The 13374-nt window shown below is 35.5% G+C and overlaps 1 protein-coding gene across 3 annotated transcripts in view; it reads right to left on the bottom strand.

Moving 5' to 3' along the window:
* Positions 1–13374, bottom strand: part of RSBN1 (round spermatid basic protein 1) — a 42894-nt gene that overhangs the window by 8286 nt on the left and 21234 nt on the right. For all 3 annotated transcript variants that reach the window (XM_022584037.3, XM_022584036.3, XM_089917645.1), the window contains 2 exons: positions 5825–5962; positions 5372–5514 (listed from right to left, as the gene is read on the bottom strand). In XM_022584037.3, the coding sequence (XP_022439745.1) occupies positions 5372–5514; positions 5825–5962 (281 nt within the window). The remainder of the gene's footprint in view (positions 1–5371; positions 5515–5824; positions 5963–13374) is intronic.

The following is a 13374-nucleotide window of genomic DNA, read 5'->3' as shown; positions in this document are numbered from 1 at the left end:
TTTCCTTGATGACAGCACTCAGGCATTTGACTATATGGTACCTAGAGTCAACCCCTCTGAACTTCTTGAAATACAGGATAACATTTTATTTTATGAACCAGTCTGAATCAATTATGTTGCCTGTAACCAAAAGCATCCTGATAAACTTTCAGCCAAAAAAACCCTGCATGTTCTTCTCTAAACACATTGAACTTACCATATGAATAGTACTAACGTAATCCTCTGGTAATTTGGACATATCCTTTAATGCCCACTTCTATGCCTGTTAACTCTGAAGTGAAACCTATCTATTGACAAGCCTCACTGAAATATAAATAGAATGCCCAGTAAGCCCAATGCTGTGTTCCTAAATTCGAACGGGTCAACCAAGAATCACCAGATATGTGAAAACAGCCTACAGCAGCCTGACAAAGACCAAAAAATGCAATGCTGAAATGTAAGGATTTTGTCAGAAGACAAAAGTCAAGTAAATGTCCCGAAACTGAAAGCAAAAAGATAGTAAGAAATACGAGGATAATCAAACTGAGGGATCTATTATTCAGCCAACAGTAGTTTCATAAAGAAGTAATAGTGAAAATGAAGAGATTACTGAAGGTACTAAGCAAGAAAAATTCCCAGAAATGAAAGGAGATGTGAATCTTTCAGTTTAAGGTACCCACCAAACAACAAAAAGGATTTAAAAATAAGAATTAAAAGCCCAAAGATGTATCATTATGAAATTAAGCTTCCAGAGAGGAAAAGAAAATAGGTTACTTACAAAAGAAGAATAATTACACTGGCATTAAGACTTCTCATAAACAATATTAGATACCAGAAGACACTGGGGCAATGCTAAAAAAAATCCTAAGAGAAAATACATCCTCTGGACTACAGCTAAACTATCAATCATATTTAATGACAGAAAAAGATATTTTCAGACATATGATGAATACCTTCCTTTTCGTAGAATATAACTTGAGTATGTGGTCAAGCAAGGAAAAGAAATAAACCCAGAAAGAAGACAACCACAGCTTAAGGCAGAAAAAACATCAAATGGTAGATAACTGTGAAATAAGCTTTTCACACTGCAGTAAGAAAACACAGAGCTCCAAAAGATTTCCAGGTAAAAAGTGATGGGTTAGAGCAGACAGTATGATTGAAATTCTGCATTCTTGAGGGTATGATAAAAGCAAAGAATGCAATGTAACTACCAACATTCTCCCCAAAAAGAGGCTATATAAAAAAGCAACAGCCAAAAAAAAAAAAAAGCAATAGCCAAAGTCATAGAGGAGAAGGTCAGTGTGATTCTAGAAAAAAGTAATGTATCTTAAGCAATAAACAGAATAGAAGATAATTAGGGATATGGTCAAGAGAAGTGTATGGTATCACCTCAAAAAAAGACAATCAGAAACTACAGGAAGGACTTCCCTGGTGGCACAGTGGTTAAGAATCTGCCTGCCAATGCAAGGAACATGGGTTCGAGCCCTGGTCTGGGAAGAACCCACATGCCGCAGAGCAACTAAGCCCGCGAGCCACAACTACTGAGCCCACATGCCACAGCCACTGAAGCCCGCGTCCCTTGAGCCCATGCTCTGCAACGAGAAGCCACTGCAATGAGAAGCCCGCGCACTGCAACGAAGAGTAGCCCCCGCTTGCCGCAAACTAGAGAAAGCCCGCGTGCAGTAACAAAGACCCAATGTAGCCAAAAATAAATAAATAAATTTATATTGAAAAAAACAAAGGAAACTACAGGAAAAACAGAATTAAAAAAAAAAAAATCAGCATGATCCAAATATGAACCAAGCTAAAAAGTGGCACGATTTTCAGTATCTAGGTGAAATACAGAAAAGAAAGATCCTTTTGTATATTATTCCTTTGAGTGATAACAAACCACTGGAACCTTAGAATATGAATATTAGCCTACTAGATGGATCTGCAATAAACTTACCTACCCATAATATTTTAAATGCCATCTGTTGGCTTTCAAATATTAGAATACATCTATTGACAAAGCATATAAAGCCTAATTATGGTTTTAAAGCAGAATATGAATTAGCCTCAACAATGTATAAGCACAGCTGACAAAAAGTAGAAGGGAGAGGAAGAGGATAAAGTAAGGCTCATTTAACTATTTGGAGAACCCATAAAGGGAATAAATCCCTATCTATTATACCAAGAAACTGACAAATTTCCTGTCAAACCCTTAAAACAAAACAAAAAAAGGCATTAATAACAGAAATTGTTTTTGCCTCTGGTAAAAAGGTGTTTGCTTCTGGAGAGAAAGGTGGCCAGGATTTTTCATTATAAACCCTACTATACTGTTTGATGTTTTAAAACCCTGTGCATATATTTCTTTAACTCTAGAGTTCATAAATTTAAAGATCATCTTCATTAGCAGTGCCCTGGATAACTAGACAGCTTCTCACATTAATTCCATCATTTTCAGCAACAGGGCATTCTCATTAACGCAAAAAGGTGACATTACTTTTTAAGTTCTGATGTATTCACTCTAATTCGAAGTGCCTGAATGCCCCTCTTAAGAACATTTAATCCCAACAGAAATAAAATTTGATAGCACCTCAGATTAGTTGAGAAATAATAAATTATTAAACAAATGATGTTGCTACAACCGCCTAATTACTTGGAAAGAATGTTAAACTAAATTTCTCCCTCTATACTGAAATCAATACCAGGTAGATAAAATATGTAAATACTGAAATCACAGATGTACTAGGAGAAAATGTAGGTATTTTATAACACTAAATGAGAGAAGGCCTTTCTAAGTTTGCCACTAAAAAAGAAACCTCAGAGGAAAAGACAGATCTGACAACACATAAATAAAACTCTCTGTGAGTAAAGAAAAGAGAAACTGAAAAAAATTATGAGTAAAGAAAAAACATAAGCTAAAAGAAAAAAATGAGAAAAACCTGTAACGTAAGAAAAAAAAGTTAATAGTTACAATACATAGGGATTTTTACAAACAAAAAACATCCCAATAGAAACATGAGTAAAGAAAATTAAGAGGGAATCACAAAAGAAGAAATACAAATGCCTCAAAGAAAAACAAATTAGAATAACACATTTTTGTCCAATCAGATCAACAAAGTTAAAGAGAATGTTAGTGGAGAGTATGGGGGAAAGGGTACTATTTTACTATATGGGTGGGAATATAAATTGGTACATTTCTGGAAGTCAATTAGAAATGTATATATACTTTGAGCCTTTAGTAATTTCCACTAAGAAATAAACATGCACATGGCACAAAGATATTATCTACCTACCTACCTATCAACCAACCACCCAGCCGGCCACAATCAATGATGTGCCATACATGTTTAACAATTGGCTTTAGCGGAGGAGATGGCTCATTTGTAGCTGATATGCTGATTTGTGTGGTATAAATACTCACAACATGGCCAATTTCAAGTTACTAATGTGACCTCACTCAATGTGGAATTGCGAGGCTAATAATGCCCTGTAAGCTGGTACAAACTGGCTCCAGCATACCACTGTCATGTCTGTCAAAACACCATTTATACTGAAAAAAATGCAAACAATTTACACTAATAAAGAATTGGTTAGGGCTTCCCTGGTGGCGCAGTGGTTAAGAATCCGCCTGCCAACGCAGGGGACACAGGTTTGAGCCCTGGTCCAGGAAGATCCCACATGTCACAGAGCAATTAAGCCCTGTGCCACAACTACTGAGCCCACACTCTAGAGCCCACGCACCACAACTACCGAAGCCTGCATGCCTAGAGCCCATGCTCTGCAACGAGGAGCCACCACAATGAGAAGCCCATGCACCGCAAAGAAGAGTAGCCCCCGCTCGCTGCAACTAGAGAAAGCCCACATGCAGCAATGAAGACCCAAAACAGCCAAAAATAAATAAATAAATAAATTTATTTTAAAAAAATTAAGAATTGGTTAAATAAATCTTGATACAACCATACAGTCAAAACTACATAGTCATTTAGAAATGATGATATGGCTGCATCTTAAATGATGATATGGCTGCATCTTAATAACATGTAAACCTAAGGGGGGAAAAAAAACAAGTTTTAAAGTAAACATCATGTAAAGAATGAGTTAATCTGTGTAAAAGGAAAATTTATGAGTATATATGGACCAAAATTTGACAGGTTAATGTGCCTAAATGGGTGGGATTATAGATATTTTTTGCCTTTTTACTTTTTTCTATTATCATTTTTTTTTAAGTTAATAATAATCAGGAAACAAACAATGGTCATTTCCTTTTGGGAAGGATTATAGAATAAAACATGTATGCAATACTTTAGAATATCAACATTCATCATCATGATGCACAAAAACTGCTATGGTCTAGCAACGTACAGAAGCTTTGGTTTACTGCCATGTTCTACCATGCCACCACCTTGCATTCATAAATAGTTTTTACAAAGTATTTTCATGATTATCTCAAGTACCTAAGGTTATTCCATACTTAGCTCTAGTATTTATTCTCCTATGAGCTTTAAGGTAAGGTCTAGCCTAGTCCATTAAAACTCACTTTTGGGTACTTATTGTGAGTTGCTATTTTTTGAGTTGCTAATTTTCAGTCCCATTAAATGAGATTTTTTCATAGTCCTAGAATAAGTTAATCTACATTTGTTTTAAACAAAATAAATTTGTCTGAAACAATGTTAGGCCAATATGAATTGCTGTAGGAGAATACATCATTGGTTTCATTCAGTAAATACTGATCACTTGCTATGTTAATGAAGACAGAGAAGAATTAGACTGTCCTCAAAAAGGTTAAAATTTATAGTAAAAACCAAAAACATGTAAACTGATCATTAATGAACAGAATGATGTGTGAGCACAGAGAAGAGAATGACTAAGTCTAAGGGAACAAAGAAAAGCTTCACAAAGGAAGTGACATCCAAGATAAGTTCTGAAAATTCGTTAAGAGTTTGCCAGGTAGAGAGGAAGATGGAGGAGGGGATGCCATTCCAAGTAAAAAGAGCAGTGCAAAAGCACAGAGTTGTGAAAGACCATGGTTTGGAAACTGAATTCAGCATGACTGGAGCAGACTAAAAGCAGATACACCTAGAAGAGATACTGTCAGGGCCAGATTAGAAAAGATCCTTGTAATCCACACAAAGGAGTTCAGACCTTTATCTTACAGGCAGTTAGGACCCAGGTTTTAAGAAAAGAAGTGAAAATTAAATTTGTTTTTTTGGAAGGATGCCTCACTCTGGTAACTGTGTAATGAGTTCACTGGACTAAGGAACTGACGGCTAGAAGATTTACTTAAGATAGCTCTTCAAATAATTTAGAAAAATGGTTTTGAAACTGTGCTCAAGTCTCAATCATCTCTATAAGCAACCAACTAAAAAAAAGTGCTCCTGTTTATTTGAGAAAAATAAATGTTTACCGTCGTCTTTTGAAGGGTGACTTTGGCATATCTGCTGTAGGGATCATCTGCTCTCCTGGCCTTACCCACATGATAGGCCCATCATCACTCTGGGACCTACACTGGAGTCGAAGGCTAGAAAGTGTACCCCAGGGCAAAGTCATCTGGAAGTCAGAAGAATAAGTCACGTTAAAAAAAAATTTTTAGACTATTTACAAGTTAACCCCTCACACCCAAAAGAAAGCTCTAAGGAGGTTATTTTGTGTGTGTGTATGAAGAAAAAAATGTATTAGACAGTAATTTATATGTAAAAAATAACTGAAGTTAAATATTTTATACCAATAATTTTCTAAACATATCTACTCAAAACATTGGATAAAAAAATTTTAATAGATAAGATTAGCTTAAAACTTTTTAATGGAAAGTGTCCATTTAAGTAACGATCAGAACTTTAATAACCTGAAAAACACTCACTTTCAGAAATGGTGATTCTTCTAACATATCAAGGAACTCTGGGAAATAATCACCAACTTCTTCATCTACTGCTCCAACAAGACTTATCTGCCGCATAGGACCTGCTCGGTAGGTGCCACAGCAGTATGTCCTGTTGACCTGAGATAAAATGAAAGAGGGGGGAGAAAGGACTGAAGTACACTATAACATAAGAATCAGGATAGGGTATTATTTCCAATGTTGCTATTTCTTCTACATACTAAGAATTCAACGGTCAGTACCTTGGATAAAGTCAATAGTTACAGAAAGGCACCCTAGCACACTGACAAATACATTGATATATGAACCATAAACAGAAAATTCAAGGTGAAAGTTAGTCCATGGTCCAACGTCTCAAGGAAATACTGAAAACATTAAGATAAACTTCTCTGAGAATGATGATTTTTGAACTTTGTAAACACTTTCAAGTGATCTTTATAAGGAAAAAAAATCAGTAAATAAACAGTTAAACTGACAGGGCAAGGAAAAAAAATAGACTATTGTCAAATTAATCTTCCATATTCATTTTGTACTCCCTAGCTTGAAAGCCTTCACATCAGGCCAGATACCAGGTTGACTGTTATTAAATCCAATCTCCCAGTACTTCCATATAAGATCCTCTACCCTAGGCAGGCTGATATTTTTCTCTAACCAACTTATGCCATACTTGTATCTATCTGTAGTGATTTTTCTCTTGAATCTGCCCTTCTTGGAATGTCCTCTTTTCTGTCAACCTAAATCTTAACTTTCAAAGATGAGTTCAAGATTTTTCTTCTGAAAGCCTTCCTGATCTCCCTTGATAATCTAATGTTACCTGCAAGCATAGACGTTTTCTCTGTACCAACTCTAGTAAACTTAGGGCATATTCTATACAAATTTGCAGCCCAGGGAATCTTAACTTTCAAACAGAATCTACCAAGTGATTCAATACAAGCTGATATTATTCTTCTAGTCATTTTCATGTATGTTCTTAATATTCCTACTCCAATTCGGAATGAATGTTTCTCAAATGTAGAGACAGATCCCGTGCATACAGATGACTAGACTAAAAATGCTGGATTCTAACCAGGATTTCCACCTTGGATCAGTAACCTAGCATTTTCTACCTCAGGTAAGATGCAGATTAGGTTGAAAAGCCTAACATACAATTATACATTTAAATGATGGGTTTCTATTGAAGAGTCAAAAAAAATGTTTTTTTAAGAATCACTTCTTATTGTTTCAAATACCACCTCTTTTGCCTCAATAGAAAGCATAAATGACCGTCTAGTATTTCTTACACAGTTCTTTAGTGCTAGTTTTTTAGCAGCATTTTCAGAATCATCCCACTGTTTTTTTTTCATAGACAATTTAATGTCATCCCACACATACACTCACACCAAAAAAAGGTCTGAGATCTTGTTATCAAATAGCAGAGATTTCTTAATTCCTTACAAATCTTTCCCCAAAAATCTCTTTAGGTGATCCTTAAACAGCAACCGCCCAGGCCAGAATTACCTTGCACATATTTGTATGAATTACCTTCCATTTGTTTGTATGATCATCATGCTGTTAAAAGCCAGGGGAGGCAGTCTGGGAAAGAGGATGATTATGGGATATAGAGATAAGGAAGCTTTTCTAAGTAAGCATTATTCTAACCTTTCTAAGCCAAGCACCCTAAAACAACTAAAGCAGAATTTAACTTTAGTACAAGTTCTAGGAATAGTATGCTTTCAGGGCTAATAAAAGAAATGCCAGTCTCCTCCAAATACCTCCCCCCAACTATTCCCAATTATCAGAAATTCCTTCCAACAAAGGCTTTCAAGCTATGTGGTAAATGTCCTAAAGATGTGTCACAATTTAAATCTCACATAACTTAAGAGACCAATCTTTAAGAAGTACACTGCCATGTGGTAGTTTTCACCAACTTATGTGGCCTACTAGCTTTGAGACTATACAACTCTTAATGCATTATTAATCTGAAGGAATTCACATTACTTTAAATTCTGCACACAAAGTGAGACTGAATAAACATTTTTATACAGTACTCCGAGATTACCTAATTTAAGTACCACTAAATTCAATAGCACTGAACTTGAAGACAACGTAAAAATGCAAACACCTAGGATAATTAATATGTGACATGAATAAACATAAAGCATCCTTTCCTATTTGGAAAGAGAAAGTAAACCTGAAGAGGAGAAACTGCTGAATTTATGTCTGCTGAGTCTAGAAATAATCAGCCATTCAATTGTGGCCAAAAAAAAGTAATAGTAGTAAAGCTGATTAACAACAGTATCTATCACTTGTATAAAATAATTTAACAAATGTTAATGTTTGTGATATATTTAAAAAACTAACAGCACAAGTTAGAAGATGGACAACATTTATGGCCAGAAATTCAACATGTACCAACAGTGTGACACTAATGCCAAACAAGCAAATTACTAACTATCCCCAGTATCTATTCTAAGCCCCCCCTTTTTTTTTAAGTAACAGAACTTCTTGGGCATATAGCTGCTTGGCAACTAAGTGTGGTCTATGACTAAGTTCTGGCCAATGAGATGTTAGCACAAGTCACATATGCAATTTCTAGAGCATATGTAATTAAGTGGCTTGCTCTCCATTTCCTCTTTTTCTCTTTTGAGGGCCAAGTTCAACCATGCACATGACAACACCAAAGGAAATGGCAAAACTTAAAGACAGAAGGAAAGGAGAATCCAAGATGACATCATGGAACAGAGCTGCTTACCTCTGCGCTTGTTACTTGAGAAAGAAACTTATTTTGTCCTAGCTACTGTATGTGTGATCTCTTTGTTACGGTGGTTTAGCCTATATCTTGTATACTTTGTACTAAGGGAGGCAATACTCCATATTGCACAGATGACATCTGGAGCATTATCTCCTGCTCTGGGCTAAAAAAAAAAAGTCTATTACAAGAGCACACCCGAAAGAGAACAATCAAGATGATTAGTGACTTGGAAATCATACAGATTGGAGGAAGAGTGATGAAATTAAAAATATTTCAAAAGTATTTGACTTGAAATGATTAAAGTGGGGACACAATAATCTTCAAATACTTGGAAGCTTATCATAGAAGAGTAGACTTATATAGCCTTAAATAAAGAACAAGAATTACAGGAAAGCCAGTATCATTCATTTAATAAAAGTTTACTGTATATTATATGCAGACACTGTCCTAAACACAGATACAGCAAACCAGACCCATCCTTGGCCCCTGGAAATTTACAGTCTAGTAGAGAGAGGCATATACTAAACAAATATTTAATTATAAACTGTGACAAGTCTTCAGGCACTTGTAGGACACTATAAAAGAGAACATGGGATGCTGATCTAGGGGATAAACTGTTCCTCAAAGTAACACTGAATTAAAATCTGTAGAACAAGTTTAACGGAAATAAAATCCCTCAAGCATCACCCTTTCCAGGGTCTAGAAAAAAGCTAGTGATGCTAAACACAGAAAACAAAAGAGAAAAACGAAGATGAGACTGGAGAAACAAGCTGTGGCTGGATTATGGAAAGCCTTGAAGACCACATTAAGAATTGGGGGAATCACTGAAGGATCTAAAGTAGTAAAAGGAAAGTTAATAGATTTGCCTTTGTTTTTTCGGGGGTGTGGGGGGCTTGGGGTTTGTTTTTGTTTTCTCAACGGGACACTGAAAGAGAAATGACTAGTTAGGAGGTTTCTGTAATATTCCAAATAAGAAACAACCAACTAAGCTAATAACAGTGGAGTTGATTTTTTAAAGATTTGAAAAATAACCATAAGATAAAATTGTAAGGACTTGGAGAAAGTTAGATATTATAGAGAAAAGAAAGGAGTGTCAAGGATGTCTTGCAGGTTCTGCCCTTTGCAACCACATAGAGAAAGCACTCTTCCTACTGGAGGAGAGGACCAAGTTTGGGTGGGGAGGTGGTATCTTCAGTTTGGGATATAATGAGCTTGCAGCGTGTAGTAGGCGAAATAATGGCTCCCAAGGATATCCAGGTCTTAATCCCTAGAACCTGTGACTGTTATCTTATATGGCAAAAGGACTTTTCAGTTGTGAATAAATTAAGAATTTGGAGATGGCAAGATATCCTGGGTTATCCAGGTGAGCCCAAACGTAATCACAGTTGTCATAAGGAAGCAGAGGGAGATTTCACCACAGAGAGAAGGTGATTGGTGACAGAAGCTGAGACTGTATTGATGCACTTTGAAGATGGAGGAAGGGAACACAAGCCAGGAAATAAAGATGGCCACTAGAAGTGGGGGGGGGCACAAACAAACAAAAACCCCACAAAACTAAAAAACAAGCAAACAAACAAAAAGATTCTCCTTCAGAGCCTTCAGAACTGTAAGAGACTAAATTTTTGTTGTCTTAAGGTACTATGTTTGTGGTAATTTGCTGAAATCAGAAGAGATGGGTACTGAGGTTACAAATCCTAGTCATCGTCAGTAATCGGAACTTTAGTCTTAAGAGAGACCTGACTAGAGAAAATATGAAGTCCAAAGAACAGGGGTCTTGGAAAGCTCCAAATTAAAAAAAAAAAAAAAAAAAAAGGAAAGAAAAGTTGACAAAAAACAATGTAAAGGAGTTAAGTGGTCAGAGAGGTTCGAAGAAAACCAAGAGAGCACAGTATCATGAAAGTCAAAGTAAGAAAATACCTCAGGAGGAATTTGGTCAAAATGCTGCTGAGACTTCTACTACGATGCAGATATAAAATGCCCACTGGTGACCTTAGCAAGAGATGTTTCAGAGAAATTATGAGGGCAGAAACCAAACTGATGTGGAGATATGAGGAAATGGAGACAGCAAGTGTAGACAATTCTTTCAAGAAGTTTGGCTGTGAAAGTAAGAAGAGTTTGTAGTTAGAGGGGGAAATAGGATCAAGGGAGAATTAAGATGGAAAGACTGAGCAACCCTCCATAGGTTGTATAAGCTTTCACCAGCAATATAAGAAAGTATGTATTGCCCCATAACCCCATTAACGGGATGTTATAAAATTTTTAGAGTTTAACAAATAAGTAAAAACTGGCATCTTAGTAGTTTTAATTTCATTTTCTTAGGAATGAAGTTGTATGTCTTTTCAGATAAGAGGATTAAAGGGCCATTTGTATTTCTTTTTCTGTGAAATGTCCATTTACAATGCTTGCTTATTTTTATACTGTGTTGCTAGTATTTCTCTTATCTATTTCTAGAGCTCTTTACAGTTTAGGAAGGTTAATTATCTGTCGGTGATATGAATTTATCTTTTGACCTTGTTTACAGTGATTTTTGTTTTTGTTTTGGTCATAGTTAGAAAGACCTTTGCCACTTAAAAGTTGTAAAAGAATTCCTTCATGTTTTCTTACATTTATGTCTCCATTTTCTACATTTAAATCTTTGATCCCATTTGGAATTTACTGCGGTATACAGTGATATGAATACTAAGATAAATTCTAGATATCCTGATGTCCCAACACTACCTTCTCTTGCCACCAATGATTTGAGATGCTATCATTTTTATATATCACATGCCTATATGTATTTGGGTCTATTTCTGGACTTTTCTGCTTCACTGAACAATGTTCATAAATAAGTATACACTTATTTAATAATTAAATCTTTAGAATGTATTGGTATCTGATAGGGCACTCCTCCATCATTGCTTTTCTTTTTCAAAGTTTTCCTGGCTGTTCTTGTCTGTTTATTTTTTCATACAAACTTCCAAGTCAGGTGACTGTCCCAGAACAAAACAACTATTGGTATTTTTATTGGGATTAGGTTCAATTTATAATTTAGGGGAAATCATCATTTTGATGTTGGTTCTTCTTAGTCCAAGAACGTGCTATATCTTTCCATGTATGTCTTCTCTTGTGTGATGTTTTAATGCTAACACAAAGAGTTTGGTAAAGGTGAAGAAGACTGCTAGTTAAACAAGGCAGACGGAACATATGATTTATTTATATTCCTTATCAAAACCCCGCTCAAGTGAGAGTAAAATAGAAAGCCTATAAATTCCAGAAGCTCAAACAGAACAGAAGCAAAAACGATAGATACAAGCTATCAAAACATTTTTTGAAGGTTAAAAAAACGTACAGGGGAATTAGCAGATGGAGAACTTTGAACACTGAGTACCTGTATAGAAGATACCCAAAAAGCAAGTTCGTGCTACAAAATCATGGAAAGGCTAAGCATCACAGAAGGTGGGTAACCAGGCATAGAACTAAAACAAAGGAGATAGGTTTGAAATCTGTTTAAGAGTCAGTCAGAACCCTCCACTTACTTACCTTCCACCTCCCCCTCCTATACTCTTTCTTATCCTACCTATTTTGTGGAGAAAGTTAACCAGAAGACTATAGAAACAAAAACACCAGGCACAAGTATGGAAGAGACCCAGTATACTGAAAAGAGGGAATTAAAATTCCACATATTTTAACGATGAAATCACCTACCTACTTTCATAGTTCACCTCCAAGAATTCTAGCAGACAAGGATATAAGCTACTCTGCTCCTCTGGCAAAAATGTGGTGGACTCTCAGCTGTAAAAATTAAAAGCCCCAAAGAAAAGACCTCTAAATGCTGATACTGGGAGCTTTTCTACAATGATATGGCCAGATTCCCTACCCAGTCATCAAATGATAAGTCCTATTATAAGTCCTACAGAGTTTCTAATCAGTTTCGTACTGACTCATATTTAAATATAAACAGATCACCAGATGTTTGAAGAAAATAACTAACATAAACAGAAGATTAAGACAAGCAAAAACAAACTTGATGAAACAGAGACACCTTAGAGCATAAAAGAAAATTTCAAAACAAGAATAATTAATATCATCAGAGAGATCAAAGAAGACATTGCATCCATGAAATAAAAACAGGAAAGTTTTTTTTTAATGAAAAAAACAAAAAATAAGAACAAGCTCTTAAATTCAAAGTATTACAGCTGAAATAAATCAACAGGAGAAAAAGAAGATAGTAAAATCTCCCCAGAAAGTAGAATAAAAAGACAAAGAAAAATAAAAGGAACAATAAGAAAATTAATGGTTTAGCCAGGAGGCCTAACACCCAACTCAAAAGTTTTAGAAAAAGAAGACAGGAAAACTGAGGTAAGGAAATTAACAAAGAAATAATAGAAAATTTACCCAAATGGAAGGATATGCATTCCCACGTTGAAAAAACCTAAACGTTCAACAGAGTGAATAAAAAAAAGACTCATTCCAATGAGATCTGAGAAAATCACAGAGGTTGCAGGTAGCTTTCAACTACACTGGTGATGCTTTATGCCTTGGGCCAGGTGGCAACAACACAGGTGTTTGTTATTATTCTTTACCCCTCTTTATATGTCTGAAATCTTTCATAAATTAAAAATCAAAAAACAACAACAAAAAAAGACCCATTTAAAGACACATTATTCTCAGTGTTTTGAAATTTTATAGGAAAGAGATTTTGAAACTTCCAGAGAGAAAAAAACAGGACAACTTGACATTGGATTTCTCAGTAGCAGCACTAGAAGCTTAAATAAAGACAGTGGAGTAACACCTTTTATCTGCAGAAAAATGACCTCCA

Source organism: Delphinapterus leucas, chromosome 1, assembly GCF_059928025.1.
Source record: "Delphinapterus leucas isolate spDelLeu-1000000601 "Yukka" chromosome 1, BTC_Dleu_Yukka2, whole genome shotgun sequence".
In the NCBI taxonomy this organism is placed as follows: Eukaryota; Metazoa; Chordata; class Mammalia; order Artiodactyla; family Monodontidae; genus Delphinapterus; species Delphinapterus leucas.
This window is presented reverse-complemented; position numbering and strand designations above follow the sequence as displayed.